The sequence below is a fragment of the Rousettus aegyptiacus genome, unplaced genomic scaffold, assembly GCF_014176215.1.
Source record: "Rousettus aegyptiacus isolate mRouAeg1 unplaced genomic scaffold, mRouAeg1.p scaffold_m13_p_15, whole genome shotgun sequence".
Lineage (NCBI taxonomy): Eukaryota > Metazoa > Chordata > Mammalia > Chiroptera > Pteropodidae > Rousettus > Rousettus aegyptiacus.
In genome coordinates this window covers 39,489,729-39,510,171 of record NW_023416290.1, presented here as the reverse complement: position 1 = coordinate 39,510,171, position 20,443 = coordinate 39,489,729, and the positions used below count along the sequence as shown (strand labels likewise).

The 20,443-nt window shown below is 37.8% G+C and overlaps 1 protein-coding gene across 2 annotated transcripts in view; it reads left to right on the top strand.

Annotated features, from left to right (window-relative positions):
- Nucleotides 1–18,357, top strand: part of RSPO2 (R-spondin 2) — a 137,856-nt gene extending 119,499 nt beyond the window's left edge. Inside the window, exon 6 of one of the 2 annotated variants that reach the window (XM_016165106.2) lies at nucleotides 15,437–18,357. In XM_016165106.2, the coding sequence (XP_016020592.1) occupies nucleotides 15,437–15,552 (116 nt within the window). In that variant the 3' untranslated portion in view covers nucleotides 15,553–18,357. The remainder of the gene's footprint in view (nucleotides 1–15,436) is intronic. The other variant, XM_016165102.2, reaches the window with a different exon arrangement.
- The last annotated feature ends 2,086 nt before the right edge of the window (nucleotides 18,358–20,443 follow it).

Sequence of the window (20,443 nt, the reverse complement as noted above, 5' to 3'; positions counted from 1 at the left end):
TTAATTTGCTCTAATGGTCTGCTCTATTTCCTAAGCTCACTAGTTCATTTTCATCTCATATGCTTAGTTCTTCAGCTCCAGAATATCTGTTTAGTTCTATTTTGTAGTTCAAATTTCTTTGGTGAAGTACTCCTTTTGTTCGTTGATTTTATTTCTGAGCTCATTGAATTGTCTGAGTTTTCTCGTATCTCGCTGTTTTTTTCAGAACTGTAATCTTGTATTTTCTGTTATGTAAATCACAATCTTGTATGTTTTTAAGTTTATTTTCTGGAGGGTTTTCATTTTTCTTTCTGACCTTCCTCGTTACCTTGGTTACTCATTGTGCTTGGCACATTGTCCCCCTGCCTGGGCATTTATGGGAATAAAATCTTTTATTTTTTGTTTTTTATTTTTATTTGACTCTTCACTGTTCGGCAGGTAGATAAGTAGAGGTCTTTAGTTTGTTTTCCAATAGGTGGTGCCAGAGCACAAGTTTGTATTTTCTGTTACCTGGACTACTAGGGGTTCTGGCATCTCTTTGCGGGCGGTATACCCTTGGCTGTGGAAAATCTCTCATATTCCCCCAGGATGTGGGCATCCCCTTTATGACCCAGTAGCCTTGGTCTTGGGGGGCTACCCCTACTTGGTGTGAAGTGGTGGGCTATGGTCTCCTGGCTTGTGTGCTCCCGGTGCCACCATCTTGTAGCCAGAAGCCACCGGCAGAGCTGCTCTGCTGAGCTGACCCAGCTGCTTCTACCCGGCTCTGTCTGTCTTGATGGGTTGGGAGTGGTGAGTAGGAGGAAGCAGGTTTGCACATCTATGGCTGTCTTTTTTTTTTTTTTTTTTTTTCCCTAGTGCGTTTAGCTGCAATAAGTAAAGACCACTTAGGCCGGATAGTTTTTTTTTCTGCCTTTTTGCAATCTGCCGAGTGAGGATTTTACTGTTGGGCAGGCCACAGGTGGGCTGGCGGGGGTGGGGGGAACCCCACATCTGCAGATTTCTTTGTCCAGCGATGGTGGTTTGTGGTTTGCACTGCTTCTCTGCTCTGTACCTTGAGTTTAAATCTCAGCCTCAATGTGTGCCAGCTGCCCAGGCCTGATTGCTGTCTGTGCCCTTCCAGTTTGCTCAGTGCGGAGTTACACCCTGAGTCTTCAGTGCTATTGCATTGCTGGGGCCTAGGAGAAATGATGAATTGTGTCTGTGGCTCCCTTCTCTGTCCTTGTGACCCCCAAGTCCGGCCTCCCTTTGTTCCAAGATGCCCACTTTCAGATGTCTCAATGCACGGATCATTCAGATGCGTTTGTGTGTCGAGCAGGGGATACTTTGTTGAATTATAGCTGCCCAATTTGTAACTTCAAGGGGAGAGGCCTGGAGGTTCTCTCACACTGCCATGCTGCTAACATCACCCTCTACTTTTTTTTTTTACTTTAACTTTATTTTTTATTATCACATTTTGGCACAGAGAATATATTTATTCAATAGTTCCTGTGAGAAAGAGCATTGAATTCATTTGGCTTTTCCTTTAAAGAGATCAAGGAAAGATAGCATGAAGAAGGAATTAGGAATCAAGGAAGGGCATTAAACTCGTCTGTGGCTTCTGGATGCGCATGCACCCCATGCACCACCCGCAGATACAGAAGAGTCAAACAGCAATAATTTATATCGCTCCAATCTACTATTACCCAATAAGTAGCTGATACATTCTTGCCTTAAGAGGATCCCTTAACTTCCTTTCTTTATCCCTGTGGTAATGTGAATATGGCCACACACTGTTTAGCCAAAGTAGAAATCATCTCCCACCTTCTATTTGGTCGTCTTCCTCAACTTTTAATAACCGCAGATTTCCTCATCCTAAATAACGCCCCGCTCTTCCCTTTAGTCTCTCTTGGAAGAGCTGTCTCTGGTGGAGCCTACTCTCTCTCATCCTCACTCCTGTATCTCTGACTTACCCATCAATCTGCTTTCTGCTCTCTTAGCATTACTGAACCCTTCTCTTTAAGGCCATTGATAACGTCCTACTGACTATTAATTGGCCATTTTCTTTCATTTTAGTTTTTAAATAAAAATTGTGTGTATCTAAGGTATACAGCATGCTGATTTGATATACATAGTGAAATGATTACTACAGTTAATTAATATATCTTCTCACATAGCTGCCATTTTTTTATAATGAAAGCACTTGAAATATGCTCTCAGCAAATTTCTAATATTTAATGAAGTATTATTAACTATAATCATCATGTCTTTTTACCTTTAATGTTTAGGACAAAATGGCATATGATCCAAACATTGCTATTTCATTTTTTGCAACGTCTCCATTGCAGACTTCCTTAGAGGATTGTGTTTTTAGGACCGTATGATTCAGACTCATGTTTCTATAATGGAAACCCTTAAGATAGGATCTATGACAAAGTGATCTTTATATCAACTTATAAGATCTAACAAGTAGTGTTACAGTAAGGCTTTGAAAATCATATACCATATGATTAAAATGTTTACCTGTCATTTGGGTGAACTTAGTGATTGATTTCTAAATAGATCTTTATAAAATGGTCCTCTAGATCAATTTGCATTTGAGGTGAATGGTAATCATAATAATTAATCATTTTTCTTTCTTCCTTCTTCTCTCCCTCTAACTGCACAACTCAAGTAGATTTTTGGTTGTTTCCATATTTTATTTATAAATACATGAACTTGGAGAGAGAGATTGTCATGCCCTCCCCTTAGTTAATAAGAAGTCTTTCCTCAGATTTCATAGTGTAAATACTGGACTTTTAAAAGAGACTTTGCTGTTCAGTGCAAAATGTTCTTTGTCGGAGCCAGAAAAATAGCATTGATTAGTTATGACTCCCAGCCATAAAGTTTTACCATAGCAATTTTGCAACTCTCCTTGAGTTTAAAATTCTTAATTCCCTAGAATTTTTAGTCTTCTTTGTACAGAAACTTGTAATTTTTTAGTCATAATCCTAAAAAGGTACCATTCTATGCTATAAGATGAATACACATGTGTTTATATAGAAGTAAACTCTCTTCCCTACCAGTATGACCAAGGATGGTCTAGAGAGAGAGATATTTTAGATACACATGTACTTGTAAATACACCCCCCTCACACACATCTCAGAAACTGTGCACAGCCATTTTGGGGGTGGCCTGCTTTATTGCCATTGAAACTTTCAGTGACTTGGAATTTAAGATTAAATGAAAGGTCATTAAGATATAGCTGCAATTGTCCTTCAAAGAAAGGCTTAATTTATGTTAGAAGCAATTTAACTTTGACAAAACATTTAGATGGTGAGCGCTGGGCATTATTTTGATGGAATTTTATTTTTTCCTATGGGAAGACTTGGAAAACACAGTTTAAAAATATATTCATTCATAAAAAAGTATTAAAATATAAATATCAGTATTCTTTAACATTTATCATTTGCACATTTTGTCTGTTTAGGATTAGAATCAAACCGATTGGAAGGGATTTCCAGAAGTTTAATTTATCCCTTGTCAGAAAAATGGTTTGTTTTTGAAAATGGAAGAGCAGGGAAAGCCTTTTCACATCTGTTCTCAGTAACTCAGTCTCTAACTTCCCTAATAGATCAAGGAGTTATTACAGCTTCGTTACAGTTTTATAACTATAATTTTATCTACTTTTGATTAGTGACATCATGCACGGTAGAATACAGTTCTCTTTTAAAAAGATATTTATATATATATACACACCCCGTGAGCATTGACAACTTGTTGTTGTTGTGTGGCAAAGCATTCTCCATGGTCTGCCCTCAAAGTCCTGTTGTTGTTGCTGTTAACATCTTTGTTGTCGGCACCCTCGTTTGGACACGCCGACTCGTTGAAAGCCAAGCAGGATGCAGTGTGTGGGCACAGCAAATGTGCAGTATCTCGTCCGCCTTACTTCAGCCACAATGTCACTGACTTTCTGTTCACTGTTAAGAGGCATTTTTAACTTTGAACCACTGCACCGATCCGTGTAGCTCAAGTTTCAGCACAAAGCTGTGAGCCTGCCCTGGGAAGGCTGTGAGAAAATTTTCTTTTATAGTCTAGTAATAGCTCACTGATAGTCTTGATATAGTTTTCTTGTCAAACTCCAGGTGATCTCTCTCTACCTGAAATTATAGTACTTGGAAATGCAAATTTCCTCCTGGCTATCTGATTGTGGTGATTCAGTTTAAATCTTTTTCATCATGTCTTAAAATTTTCCATGTGATTTGTAAACGTTTGGTTTCCATGTTTTCCTTTGATACCTAAGTTGAATAAAACTAATTAGAACATAGTGACATACACATGACGATAAGCAGTGCTTGGAGAACACTAGGTATGTACTGTTTGTATATATGTGTGTGCACATGCGTAGCAGCTCCCTTTAATTTTAGTTTTATAGAAGAGTGAAATACCATTTTTAGTTGAAGGGAAATAAACCTATTTTAGTAAACATTAGGGTATTTGTTAAAAAAATAATAATTAGCCATGTTCCACTCTTTTAATACCTGGTGACCACAGCATAGGTCCCTGAGATATTAGGATTTGTAAAAACGGCAAGATTGTACACTTTTTGAAATCTTAGATAAGTGATAGCTAATAATCATTAGATAGTTTGAGCATGTTATTTCGAGTCCTGCTCAAACATTTTGCCTCTAATTGAAATCTATTGCTGGTGCTACAGTGACTAAAATATTTGTGTGATCTTCACTTGTGATAGAGACTGTTTATTTCAGCAAATATTTGTTTACTTCACAGCCTGCTAGAATAACAAAGAAAATATGCCTTTGATCATCCCAGTCTTGTATCAAACCAATGATGGTCTTGGCCTCCATTTTATTAATTTAATGGTCCAGCCATTTAACTGAATGACTTGTTCATAGGGTTTGTGGGAGTCTATGATTAAAGGAAAGAGTGTAATACCGACCTTCTTCCCCTCCTCCCTCTCAGGAGGTCATATTTATTATCTTACAAAGGCGATGGGAGAAAGTATAGCATATAGGTAAGGGAGAAAGCTTTGGGACCAGACTGCTGAGTTCAAATCTGAGCTCTACCACTTAATGACAGTGTCACCTTAAGTTACCTTGCCTGTGTCATCTTTAGTTTCCTCTTCTGTGAAGTGGGACTAAAGATAATACCTATTTCAAAGGGATATTTTCAGTACGAAATTAGTTAACATATAAAATAGTGCTTGACACACAGCTAAGACATGATGGTGATGGCGATTTAATAATTCGGAAGAAACTCATAGCATCGTTCTGAAAGAAGAAAAGATTTATAATATGCTCCTTTCTGTAATACAACTAATAATATTTTAATACATCTAGTATTTGTGTCATCTGGTCTGAGGGGTACTTGTCTTTCCAATTTTTGAAGTGCCAACTCTATCTCTTAGTGAAGAAGCCCCAAACTTAAAATAGTTTAATTTTTTTCAAATGCACTTTTTTTTTTTTGGTGGTGGTGGGGGCTAACTATTTAGAATTTCTGCAAACCAACTAGACTGTCTTTCAAGACAGAACTTGTTAACTGAATGAGCTGAGAGATTCTGTAGAGGAAAGCAAGTTTCTGAAATCTAACCATGGGAGAAGTGAGTCTGCTGTAACATGAGTGAACCACGAACCCTGGGTTTGAGCATAAAGATAACGCCCTCTCCCTGAGTGTGCTCGAAGCTACCTGACTCCTGCCGCTTCCTTGGGGCATCGCCACAGACAGAACCTAGGGAAGGGCGTTCTGCCACACACAGGTTTGCTTCATCTCACAATTTTGAAGCTATTTCTCACTTGATTGGGAAAAAGGTTGATATTCATTCTGAAGCGCCCTCACCCAGCACTTCCTTTTCTATCCTGAGTCCTCTCTCTCTCATTCAGCAGAGCTGTATGCTCTAGATTTGGGGGGTCATCTTAACTTGGCACAGAGTCACCTCTGAGGCTTAAAAAAATTCTGGATTTTCCCTCCTGCACGTTTCATTCAGGTGTCAGTGTATGGCTGGGGAACTTATGTTTTGAAAAAGCTCCCTGGAGGCTTCTACTATCTCTGGCCTATGAACTGGCTTTTGGAACCACAGGTCTAAACTTCTCCCAACTCCCAGCTGAAAAATAAGCATCCAATGTTTTCTTCCCTTGGTTTTGCCAAGGGCACGCAGTTGAAACTGAGCTGGAAATGCTAAATGTATTGCTTGACTTAGGAAACTGAGGCTTTGCATGCCTTAACCCCAGTGGGGAATATGAAAAACACAGGTTGTAGGCCAGGCTCTTTGGGGGAACCCTGGTCTTGGGGAGGGGGGAGTTGGAGGGGAGGTCGATGCCTTTCTTTAGCCTAGTATTGTTAATTTGTTTGTTCAGGAGCCATTTAAATGATTGAGATCAAAGAGGTTTTACGGGGCACAAGGGATCCAAAAAGTACAGGTTTTAGAACCTGCCAGATGTAGGTTTGAATCACTGCCGAGCTATGTGATTTTGAGCTATTTACTTAACTTCTCTAAACCTATTTCCTCATCGGCAAAATGGAAATAACGCTTACCTCGTGGGCTGTTGTAAAGATTAGAAATAGTATACACGAAGTACCTCATATAGTGCTATAATTAGCATTTGTGTGCCAGGTACAGTATCCGGAACTCTACATTGTCTTTACCCCTCACAGCTATGCTGAGTTGGGTACCATTGACATCAGTTTAGAAAGGAGAAAACTAAGCCTCAGAAAAATTAACTGGTCCAAAATCACTAGCTTCTAAGAGGCAGAGCTCTGCTTTGTAGCTAGAGCTGTCTGACCTCCAAACCCACATCCTTAATTATTTCTTTTAGAGGTTTGCCCAGTTTAGTGTCATGTGACTCCCCCACGCCTCCTGGATAGACCTGGGAGTGACCCATCCATGAGTTGGCCAGGCATCCATGACTCTATGGGTTAACTCAAAAGGGGAGCAAGGCTTGTCGAATTCCCCTCCTGGGACTATGCATTTAACACAAAAAGATACTGAGGCTGTTATAAGAGGGAGAGTAAGCCAAAAGGTTACAGAGTTTACCCAGGGCCAGGGTCACCTTCATATGGACCATGTGTAAGCTGAAGTTGAGGGCAGGTCCATGTGGAACCCAGTAAGAGCAAGAGAGTTTGTTTTTTGATGGATGACAAAGACCGTATGGCTTTGGTTCCTGACCACAAACATGTATCTTTCCTCTGACTCCCCTTATTCATTGAGTAAGTTTGAATACCTGTAACTTGATTATTGCAATGATTCTAATCAGGACTCTATGGCAAACATCGGCCTTAATTGTAGCTATTTGTAATCTTTTGATATACAAGCAAATATAAAATTAAAACAGAAGGTGGCAAACTTTTTAATGAGGGCAGTTCAAGTGCTGCACGGGCACAGAGGAGGAAATGCATTTATGATCCTTCACAGAACATGCATCCCTTAAGTTATCCTGTGTTGACTGTCTTCGTGTGACGCCTATCACGTAGGTGAGCTCTAGGCTTAGACTGATGACCCCGGCTCTGACAAAGTGCCACGGAGAAGTATCTCTGTTTTACTTGTGGGTGTGTTTTCAAGTTCTGTAGAAATTGGTTACAGTTCTAAATATCATTTCTTGGAGTTCTTTTTTTTTTTTTCTCATTTAGTTAATGGTTATTGATTGAAGACTAAGGAGAAGGTATTAAATCCTCTTATTCTAATGGAATTATCTTAAGAGGTACCTTCTGTTATAGTATGGAGTCAGCTATGGAGGAACTTGAAATTCTTCTCTGGTTATTCCATCGCTCCTAATCAAATGAAAACAGTTATATCATTTTCTCTGCAAAAGTTGATGTTTTTCTGACTTAATTTAGGAGTGCAAAATGGACCTGATGGTTTTCTGCAAATTTTATTTATTTTGGGTGACTTTAGGGTGCATAGCTGCACAACGTCCTGACAGAATGGTTGAGTGAATTTTTTCATGGTATTCAATTATATGAGAATATGTATAAAGCACTTACAGTGCAAGGTCTGTATTTACCCCACCTAGGAAACTTAATAGATGGATGGCATCTTGCTAAAAGGTAAGAAAATAAGCAACGAATCAATGCAGTGTAAGTTTATAGGATGTCTAAGTTACGGATAAGTTGTTACTTATGCAGTACTTCACAATTCATAAAGGGTTTTTTTTTTTTCACAATTATGATGAGGCCAGTTATTTTCCTTAGAATTCGATCACAGTAATATTGTTTTCCAATGCTTTTTTGCCTTTCTTGAACTATAACTCTGTCCTTATCCAGTGATTTAAAACTATAAAAGTATCTCAGAAAGAGACACTGAAACCTGGTCCCCAGTCCGGCTCCGCTGCTAATTAGCCGCAGGTACTTGGATAGGTCACTCTAGTTTTCCGTGCTCCACGTGCTTCATGTTGTTTAGTAGAGTTGGATGAGAGGAGGGGCAGGACATGTCTGGCATACTCACCATCTCTCCCCGCTCCCCAACATTGCCAGCTGTGTGCTGAGAGGGCCATTTAATCAGAACCCTTTGTCAGGAATCACCACCTAACCATCAGCTTTCATACGTGATATCAAATTTTTGCATACTTCCTGGACCTGTCCTTTGCAGGTAGTTTATGTTAACTTCCCCACAAGAAAATGCAAACTGGGTTTATAATAACATGTTTTCCCCTAAATCACTGTTCGAATAGCAGGTTCATCTTTTCTCCTCTCATTACTCCCCTGCCTTTACCCTCAAACATCTTTTTTATAACAGTAGTGTGCAGTTATATTTTTACTTGTGCTGCACTTAAGTCTTTCTATCTATTCTTTAGTCCACTACAAAACTTAACTTTGGCTAGGAAAACAGGGGGGTCTCCAATGGGGGTTAAAAGAAAGTTTGCAAGAAGTTAGGGCCCCAAAGCTCCCATGTACATTTTTTTAAAAATCAGAGATACTCTTACAGTAAAAGTGAATTACTGCCCCCTTGTGGTAGAGTTATGTGCTTATTTTCTCATACCAGCGAACTTGCAGAGTATTATTTTAGTCTTCACTACCCTGAAACTCTTTGTCCTTTATAATGAACCTAAAGGATTTATAAAAAGAACTTTGGATATTTTTGAAACCACCTCTCCTAGTTTGTTTATTCTCACCTATCTTAAACTCCATAGAATTTTGTCTTTGAACTGATTTTTTTTTTTTTTTTCTGTTAGAGGTATCAGATATTTAAGACCATAAGTTGTTAAATCAACTAGAGTGATCAACGTTATATGGAACAAACCCAAATTACTTTTCTGTAGTCCTTATCACTTCAAGTGAGTCGAGAGGGTCTTGGGAATATCTTATTGCCCCTTTAGAAGTCGTGTTATATGCCTGAAGAACAATGATTTTCTTCAGGGCTATAAAATCAGGAAATTTTAAAATACCATATGCAGGAAACCTTAGTGGTCTAATTTAGAACAGTTCAGGTGATCTTCAAAATTAGCTTTTCTTCGAACTCCATTGTTTTGAATATGAAACAAGATATTAAAGCCAAGTGGACTTCCTTTTAACAAAACAGGTAAGAGATCTCTCGCCTAATGATAAAAGATGAGCTGTCTTAAAGAGAGCCATTTCATACTATTCTTTTTGCAATAAAAATATGGCAAACTTTTACAGATAGAAAAACAGTAAGACACAGTCAGAACTGGCTTATTGAATAAGTATAAATCTATATAGTAGTAATTCTGAATTTTAAATGATTTTCATGTTTGTATCTTTAGAGACATGCATTTTGTCAGTTTTTGATTTTGGATGGTTGTCACTCTCCACCAGTAGCCTTGTAAGATGAACAATGGCTTGTAAGTTACCTCCAGACTGAGTATAGATTTTTAAATCACATGCACTTTTATAAAGATAAAATGACTAAGTGAGTACTTGGAAAAGTTTTTTAAGTTATAACTTGAAATTCAGTTTGCCAAATAGAGTCCCCTTTTTAAGTAGCTTGCTATATTTTTCTACACTTTAAAATATATTATCTCTAGTTTTTTTTCCCCTCAAAGAAAATCTGATCAGTCATCAAGTGACCATTGAAGGATTTACCATTCCTTTCCAAAGACATCTATCTGTGAAATGTTTTTAGTGGAAAGGGTGTTATTTCTTTAAAAAATATTACTAAACATGCCAATTAAGAAACTTCGTACTGTAAATAAAGAGCCAAATGGATTCATTTGCTTTACTCATTCAAAAGTTAACTCTCTCAGTGGATGGAAATAACCATTATAAGATATGTTATTCTGAACTATTATGGACAAGGGAGATTTTTAGATTAGACTATACTGTGGTAGATACCAGTAAATCTCATATTGGCCTACTTGAACTCCTTTCTAGATAAACGAAGCTTCATGAACAAACTTTTAAAAAATAACTTAAGTACAGTTGGTACAAATATTATATTAGTTATATTAGTTTTAGGTGTACGATGTAGTGATTCAACATTTTTATACCTAACAATGTTAATATTCTAATGTTAATTATCATCTGTCACCATGTGAGCTTATCATAATATTATTGACTATATTCCTCTTCACCTTTTCCATTTGCCCCCCTCCTCTCTGGCAAACATTCCTTTGGCCTCTGTTTCTATGAGTCTGTTTTCGTATTCTTAACGTCTGAAGTGTTTAGGTCAGTAGTCCTTAAGCCTTTCTATCTTAGATCCGATTATGACTGACCACTTCCCCCAAAGAATCTGCTTACCACCATCTGTAACACAAAATCTGCTTTCATATTATAGGCTTTTTCTTTTACCTATTTATGATAAGTTTTAAAGACATGCACATTATTCTTGGAAATAAATTTAATTGCTGTGGCCTTAAAATACAAAAATCCTTCTTTAGAGTTGAAAATACACTTTATTGCCTCAGTAATCATAAAAAAAAAAGAGGAGGTCAGGAAAAATTGTAAGAGGATATTTAGGTAATTTACAAGTTTTTCAGAGTTATGGTAAACATTTCTGTGCATAAATCTCTGTCCAAGTTTGGATTATTTTCCTAGGATAGATTCCTAGATCTAAGTCACAAGTTATGAACATTTTTAATGCTTCTACACATTGCCAAATGGCTTTTCACAAAGGCTGTGTGCATGAATTTTATATTCTCAAACTGCATCCTGCTGCCTGTCTCACCACATTCTCACTATCTTTAGATAATTTCACTTTTAAGAATCTTTGCAACTCATTTTATTGGTGGCTCAATTGTGAGATTTGATTGTTTAAGTATATTTATTAGCTATTTTTATTTCCTCTCTGAATTGTATTTAGGTCTTTTGTCTATTTTTATATAAGCTTTTAAAATATTTTAGGAACCAGCTGGAGTTTTTCCAGAGGATCATCAATCACTCTTAGATAAATAAATCTCTGTTGCTACTCATTCTTGGGCAAACTCAAGATGTCCATTTGAAAGAAAGTAATAGCCCAATTGCTATTCATTGTCTACAACTCGGTCTTTGTGACTTTATACTAGGAAGCAACCTTTTATGTTCTGCCTCCAGCATGTTCTCTGAAGCACGGCAGGATTCTCTAGTTGGTCACAGAGGCTTCTTGTCCCTCAGTTTTAGCTGTTTTGAAGGATGACTGAATCTCTTTGAGGTGATCCCCAAGTCTCCCTGGTGAATTTCATAAATACAATGAAATACAGCCCAGGTTTCAAATCAGCATCACAAACTTATTAAAATTTAATAGAAAATGGCCCTGGTTTCAGGTGATTACCTTTGCCATTATAGTTGTGGCTATAACAAAGGTAATTACAGTTCATTGCATTTGTCATAATAGCCAGTGTATGTGGATGGAGAGGTTTTTATCTTTTTTCCTAATCACAGATGCTTATTTTTTTCTTCGGTTTTCTTTCATTGTATTTACCATTGAAAGTCGTCTTCAACACTTAGTAGTCATTACTGAAACTCTTAACAACCTTTATGCCTTACCGATGGATGTATAAGAACCATTATTTCAATGATGAAAAGACTCTTACCTAAATCTAGTCAGAGGAAAAAAAAAACATTTGAAGACTTTCCTTGTATTTGAATTTCACTCTTATAAAAGAGTGAAATTCATGTCCAACTGGCCGTGGAGTCAGTATTTTCACAGCTTCATGTAATTTGTGAGTCTGCCTGATATCTTGGTTCAAAATATTTCTGATTCTAATAGCGGTAATCTACAGCTGGATGCTGGGAGTATTTCCATAAGGGACTGTTCACCTTTCTCTGCAGAAGAGTTGATAGGTTATCCTTCTGGACCATTTCCACATGTGTGCAAGTTAATATAATTACACGGTCATTGGGGCTTTGATAATACCTAACCGTTCATTTTGATGATAATCTTGTCTTGCTAGTGGTGTCTTTATGCATCTTCCTTTCAGCTTAGAAACACAATCATTTCATATGGTGTCTCATAACTTTCTAGTGGAAGATGATGTAGCATCTTCATGCTATAAATGTAGAAACAGATTCCTATCTTACCAGACATCTCCATTACGAGACCGTCTACCTATCAGCTTTCCTTCCTCCCAGAGGAGGCCTTTCTCTATGAAACCACATTGCTTTCCTTAAAAACTGCAATATCTGGGCCAGTTGTCTTCTCCTGTACACAATAATGCTGAAAAGATCTGCTCTGTCGATCAGATTCTGCCTGAAGAGTCACTCAGTTGATTTGTCAAGGCCACTGAATTCTTAAAGCACTCAGGACAGTTTATGCAGAATTGGTCATTAGAGTTGGACATACCTGGAGGCCGACAGTCGTCTCATAAAATTGAAACCTTTTCTGCCAATCTCAGGAAGTGTATTTTCCAAGTCTTCTCTTTTCTTGTGAACTGAAAAGTGAGAATTAAATCCATGAGATGAATTAGTCTTTGGATGATGGGCATCATGCTTGCCTTTGAATGCTTCCTGTGCAAGGTGAATGAATGTCCTTGAAATTTTGAAAGAAAGTCTAGAGGTCATTCTCTGAGGATCATCTCATATCCTCAGATGTAAAGAAGTTAGGTTGAAACACTAATTAGCATGCCTGTATGTTCAATGCGACATTTTCAAATGTAGATTAGAACAGGGATATATATAATTATTTTTGTTGGATTTATTCTTACTGATTCATGTCTTATGTTTGAAAATCTTAGAGTTCAGAAGAAAATATATACAAGACCCTTTTTATACCTTATGTTAGGATATGTTTTAATATTCTTTTATCACTTTGAGTTGGGCTTAAAGTCAGAACGACCTAATACTGACCACAGTATATTTTCAGTTAATTTAGGCCTATCCATGGGCAAATCTTGGCTGACCATCTTAATTCTTTGGTATTTACAACATAGCCTACATAAGAAATGTGGCTGACTGAAAACAAAACCAGCAATGAACCAATAGCACAGAGATGTCATTTAAAAGAATGTGAAGGAAAAACTTTAGGGTTGTAATTAGGTCTCCCAAAACATCTCTAGTTGGAACCGGTACCATATAAGTTATTGCCAAAAGAATAATCATACGGCCTTAAAAATTATATAAGTTTTCAGAAGCATTGCTGAATTTTTGGCGACAATATGCACAGTTTTATGCAAATATTGAATAACTTCCCTATCACACCATATTATATCAGGCACAAAACCCAAAGACCATTTGATATTGACAATTACATCAGAATATATTAGGCGAATGACATGAAATTGACCTTCTCTTAAAATGAGATTCCAGTAATTTAGCTTAGATTTGCTGTTAGTAAAAGTAATACACATTTAACTTTCAAATACATTATTTATATGAACAATTGAAATGGCGACTGTGAAAAGCTTTCTTTAAATAATATATTCAGTATATTTTTATCTTAACAGAATAGATCTTAAAATCAAGGAATGTTGGCATTATTTTCCATTCACTTAATTTGCTTTTAAAAGAAACTCCAGCATTTAAAAAAATAAAACATAAACCAAATTAATTTTTACAGTGTAGTCAATGAGGTTTTTAAAGGAGTCTTGTTTAGAGAAAATGTGGAACTACGAAAACCTTCATAAAACTTTATAATTGAAGCTTCTTTTAAAATATGCTATTTTGTGTTAAGTATTTCATCTCTCTGCCCTCATTAGATGTGTCTCATCATTAGATATAGTGTTACTAAATAGTTGTAACTTTACAGTTTTTTTGATTAATGATGGCTTGGACTAAAGTTTCATTGGGTAGGATTAACTATATTTAAAGATGGCAAAATGCCATTATAACATTAATGCCAGAATTTAATGAGAACCAGAAGTTAACTTCAAGGACCTTCATAATTTAATATGAGGGCGTGATCATATTCTGATTATTTTACTGTAATGTTCTATTAAAAATAAGTTATTCTTTTTCTTGTGATAAAAAGTTTTTCCTCAGCAGACTACAAAGAATCCCACTGCCAGCTCTTCTCCTACCTGCCCTACTTCTGATTTTATTGTGTAGTTCTACAACATTTAAGCTCTCTTCCCATGAGACATTGTATGGAGGTGTATGGCGGTGACTTCCTGTAAAATGCAGGTGACCTTTAGAACTATTTTCTGTTTTAAAAATCCCATGACTCCTATGTGTTTGGGACCCAAAGAGGAATATGGACCTAAAGTAAATGTCTGTGTTCCTTTTTCTCACAATATCTTGTATAAATACCTGCAAAGAAATGCTGAGACCTGATTGGGACTATAATCCATAACCATAAGATGTTAGAAGAAAAATACAGCAGAGGCAAAGGGAAAACTGCATCTAAAAGCTCCTGATGGTGGGAAATCTCAACTTATTTAGCTTGCAGTGTGAGCTACCTAGTGACTAAGGCAAAGAGGAGAATTGGGATAAGATGGTGTGATTTTCTGGTAGGAAGACACATACCACCAGTTCTTCAGAAACACACATTTTTCTTGGTCTCAATAATAAGAACAACTTGTCTGGGGGATTTCTATGAGAAGCCGTAACCCAGTAATGAATGATGTTCTCATGCATTTTTATAGAAAGTAAAGAACTGTTCCACATATGTCATTTCATATATCGGCCTTTGTTAAATATGAAGGGAATAATGTTAAAAGCAAGACATTTGTTTCTCTCATGGGGCTGGGAGAGAGGGGAGTTTGAAATTTCTGGTATATTTACTGTAGGTAGATGCTTATTTTCTTTCAATCCACTGACATGTGGAGCAGTAGAAAGATGTAAAGATGTCTACTAAAGGGTTGCATTGTTAAAAGTAGGAGGGGATAAATGGAATTTTTGTGGCAGGATGATATTTGCAAGACTGATCAGGCCGCTGGGAGGTTTTTAAATATGCCAGTTCCCTGTAACAGGATGATCAGTCTCTATTTTAGACAGCATATCCAATTTAGTAAATTATTATTATTTCATCAAAATTAATGTGAACAATTTTCTCTTTCAGGCTGCTTTTTCCATAGGTGATGTTTTCCAGATGGGCTTTGTGTAAAACTCTTAATGTTTTCTTTCCCTGAGAAAAAGCCTTTTCTGACACGTCTTCATTTCTTTCTCTTCCTCCCATTGTAGGGAGGAGAGCGCCAAAGGCGAAGGAGAAGAAGAACAAGAAGAAGAGGAGGAAGCTGACAGAGCGAGCCCAGGAGCAGCACAGCGTCTTCCTGGCCACAGACAGGGCTGACCAGTAAAATAAGATGCGTCGGGTGGATTTGGGGGCGGGGGGTGTTTTTTGCAAAAGTGCACAAAGCTACTCTCCACGTCTGGACACTGGTGTGCAGCCTTTGTGCCGCCCTGACCAGTATCTGTTCCCAGTAACGTTGTGAAAGGAAGGAGCCACGAGCATGGTCTCTGTTATTTATGCTTCGATTTGCATCTAGAGACTGTGAAGGTGGGAGCTCGTGACCTGCATTGATGGGAGCAGGAGTAAGTGAACAGCAAGTGACTTGGCTCAGGGTGCACGGAGGGATCCTGGCGCCCCCGTGGGGAGGCGTGAGGCTGCAGCCCACCACCGCAGAACGGACGTGTGTATATTTATGGGAAAGAAGACGCTCGGCAGGCGAAGTGCTATCTCACTTGTGCCCTTTATTTCTCACGTTGTGCATTGTCAAGGATAAATGTATGTGGATATGTGCTTAGTGTTACCACATGTTGTTTGTTCTCAGCATCTGTTACCTGCAACCTGTTGTGTGTGGAAACTGCTTTTAGCTGGGGCTACACTGCAGCTATTTCTGCTCAGTTTCACAGCGGCTCTAATATGTACATATTCTGCTGGGGCTCCGTATAAACCTCTTATTTACTGTATATTTATGCTCTTATGTGTAACAAGTCATACCTGATTAATATGATGTCACTTCGTTTTTAGTGGTTCCTAATCATTGTCCGGTAAATGACTGTTCTAGTGTTGCGAACTAACAAATGTTTTGTTTGCCCCTTGGAACTTTCTTCGTGGGCTTATTTCTCGTTGTAAAGATAGGAGAAGCTAGTTGTACCTAGGGTCAAATGATAGGCGTCAAAGAATTTGAATACCAGTAGACCTTCCCCGCTCTGTGTCACGCAGATAAAGCACCATGTGGCTTCTGACAGTCAGAAGCCAAAACCCCCTTTGAGTCGAAGATGTGATGACTTTATGAAACAACTGAAAACACATGCGGAATTACATGCAGTCACTTGTAGTACTCATCATCCAATTTCACAGGCCAGCGGGAGAATTTTGCAAACGTTCCCTTCAACATATGTCGAAGAATTGTTTAAAGCAGACCCTGACTTAGAATGAGGGCACCACCCAATATTCTTGGGTCACTGTAGAAGAGAATTTGTGAAAACAGTAACAGGATGAATGCCTGAAACTGCTGGTCACATCTTAACAGGTCTGCTTTGAGCCACGTATGTCATGTCCAAGACAGAGAGGGATACTATGGAAAACCCCCAGGGGACTTTCAGAGCAGCTGATTAAAAGATGTCATTGTCACGTTGGGGGAATAAGCTCTTAAAGATGCTTTTATAAGTGGCCAATCAAAACCCTTTATCTTTTTGGCTGATCCAGAAGAAAATTAGAACAAAAAGAAATAGTTGCAGATTTTTGAGGAAAAAAAACAAAGCAAGGTCAAGCCCTTTTTTCACCTTGCATTGGCAAAACTACCTCTTTAGCATTTTGGTTACCTTTTGAGTCAAAAGCATCTTACAAATAAGTATAAATGTCCTATACGTCATTATGAAAATATTGCTATGAGACAAGCCATATATGAATGTTGTATACAGCTTTAGGGTTTGCATTTAATCCTAAAGTGTTCACCTCCTTTCATGTCTATTTACACTATATTCCTATTTAGTAAGCAGGGAGGGGGCTCTTTATATAGTGCTTCATCATTAATAAGCCAATACCTGTTCTGTTTCTGGGATGTTCTTTTCACGCATTAAAAAACTTCAAAAGTATTTGTGGAAATTTTTTCTTTATAGTTAGGAAAAAAAGCAACACTTTAAACTTTTCCCCCAAATGATGGTTTTAAAAAAAAAAACAAAAAAAAAATTTTAAAACATATGTTAGTAACTACATCTAAGACACTCACCGGTTTAGCTGTAGATTACACTGTAGAGTGGAGATTTTAGAGCCAGCCTGTCTGCGTTCCAGCCTTGACTGAGAGCAGCCTGGGGCAAATTACTGAATCTTCAGTTTCCTCATCTGTGAAATGAAAGTAATGTTATCTGCCTGTAGGGCTGTGTTTTAAGGATGAAATAGGTTAAATGTACAAAGTATGGCCAACTCAGCCTGATATATACCAAGCAGTACACATTGCCCATTATCCTTTTTAATTACTTCTATTCTTGGCTATTTATTTTTAAAATATTCATTTCTCTTTATCAATGAAATAGAATATACATCTGAAAACATTGGTTCTCTTCAATCTATTGCTTGGTACCTGGACATTATTTACGCAAACTTTTATTCTGTGGGGATTGATTTACAGCTACAACAGACACACACATTGTAGTGTAATTTATAGCTTTAGAGTAGTTACACAAAGATCTGGTGGTCTTCCACAAATAGCTACACATTTCCTATATGTGATACAACTTATATAAGTAAGATATATGAAACTGGTTTTCTCCCCAGTATTTTTAGGTAGCTTAGCATCTTTAAAAGATGGGACTACAACTTTCTCAGTTAAGACATTTCAGTGGGGGATGGGCGAAACAGGAGAAGGTGGTCAAGGAAAAACTCCCAGTTATAAGTGTTGGGGATCTAATATATAGCATGACTAGTTAATGGTAACAGTATTGCATATTTGAAAGTTGCTAAGAATAAATTTTAAATGTCATGAGAAAAAATTTGACAGATCAGCACTTAGGAAAAGCTCATTTTTATAAATATGTCTTGTTTTTCAAGATGAAGATGCTAATATCAGTCATTGTAAATGGAATTGTCATGTTTTGCTAGACATTTAGAGAAAAGTTAACACTCAGCCTCAAGCATGTGATTTATATAAAGGTGATGTGATTCCTTCTCCAACTTTTTTTTTTTTTTTTTGCTTTAAAGGGGAACTATGAGTAGGTGAGAGAATAAAAGTAAATAATACTTCTGCTCATTTTAGAGAACTTTGTACACGGTGGATACTTGCTGATGATACTATATTAGAAAAGGCAGAACTAGAAACCCTGAGAATGTGTTTGCATCTTCACCAACCTCATCATCCTCCTCCTTCTTTCAAAAGGGATAACTGTTCCACTCATACGTTTGATGCCATTCCCTCTTACTTGTGTGAGATCTTCAGTATCCATGCCTTTCATTTCTTCAGCCCGTCTTCTCCCTCCAACGTAAGGTGTTCTTTCTTCCAAGGTCTTCATATCCTGAAAAAGTCACATTCATTGATGGCTTCAACCTTCTCCCATTTCCATCTTAACTCACTGTATTCTTGTTTCTTCCTGACCACTGTATTGTAATTGTTCTGACAAGAGCAGCAATCCAGTCCCCTTGCTAGATTCAAGGGAATGTTTGTCATATTAACTGGGTCCTTTTGTATGTGTTCCATCTGCTATTTTCACCGAGTTTGCCTCTACTGTTCCCTTTCCTTTAAAAATTTTGTTTCTTGTTTGGCTGGGTTTTCTACTTCTCTGGCTGCTCACTTTCAGCCACCTTTTTAAGTTCTTTCTCGGCCTAAATTAAAAATATTGACATTTCAGGTGTTAGCCTGCTATTTAATCTTTCTGGTTTAACCTTTTCATCCCGTCATCCCACTGGAGAAATCTAACCCCGTGGCTCCAAATACTGCCTACATGTTGCTGACTTCCAAACCAGTCCCTGTCGCCAGGTCTTCGGTAACTATGTCCAAGCTTCTGCTAAATATCTTGACCAAGGAGCCCCAAACTTGCCTCAGGCTCAATCTATCTAAAACTACATTTATTACTGTATCAGTCAGGGTCCAGTCAAGGACATAAACTAGTTTAGGTATTTCAAATGGGGAATTTAACGCTGGGAATTCGTTGCACAGATGATAAACGAGACAAGCAGCGAACATGGAAATGGCAAGACCACCCAGAGATCGGCAACAGCAGAAAGCCACTATCACCCACAGGGCAGAAGGGATGAAAAGAAGAGATGAAGTTTCCAGAATCTAGACAGCAAGGTCACTCAATTAGAGCTAGAACTATAGCTGAGGCTACAGCTATGGCCACTAAGGAAACTGGAACCAAAGATAGAAAGCTTGTCTGACAGAAGCTGAAACCTTGGAAAGATCTGTTCACAATGAGAAATGTTGCCTGAGGCAAAGCGAGAGAGGAAGAAACATCCTGACTTCACCCCGCCTTCCAACCCTCCAGTGTTCCCCCAGCGTCTGCCATTGCCCAAACCTGCCTGGAAAGTAGGGAGCCCGGGTAAGTCGGTTCTTAGTGATGCTGAGGAACTTGAGGGAAGGAAGAAGCACAGACCCAGGAGCAAAGGAGCAAGTGATCAGCATAATAACCAGCATTCGCCTGAGAATCCTCCTTCCCGGCTTCCCCATTTAGTGGTTTATGTCTCTACCTATCAGCCTGGTAAAGCAAAAACCCTCGTATTCATCATTTACTCTAATTTTCCCCTACATCTAATCTGTTATTAGAGTCTAATGAGTCTACCTCAGAAACTGTTATTGAATTTCTTCCCATCTCTGGACTTCCTTTGTTTTAAACCTGTTTAGTCCGCTTTGTTTCTCTTATAAATTGTTCCATTATTCCAAATATTCTTGCCCAGTTTCACTCAGCCCAATTTTTCATTTATTTTTCTATTATTTGTTTTTCTGTTCTCTTGTTTAAATACCATCCTGTTCCTTGTGGAATAAAATAGTAAACATTTTCACATGGAATACAGTGCCCTTCTAATTTCCCCTTCACCTGTGTATCTTGTGGGGATCAAGAAAAGACCGAATTGACTGGGATGATCAATACTATAAAATCTTCATGGATTCCTTTATGCTAAACTTGTTAGTTTTAGTTGATAGCCCTGGAAGACAGAGATGTAAGGGCAACTATGGCTTTGCAAACAGGTAGTAAACATATTAAATATGACAGAGCTTGAACAGTCTGAAAAATGTGTCAAAGAGTTAGACA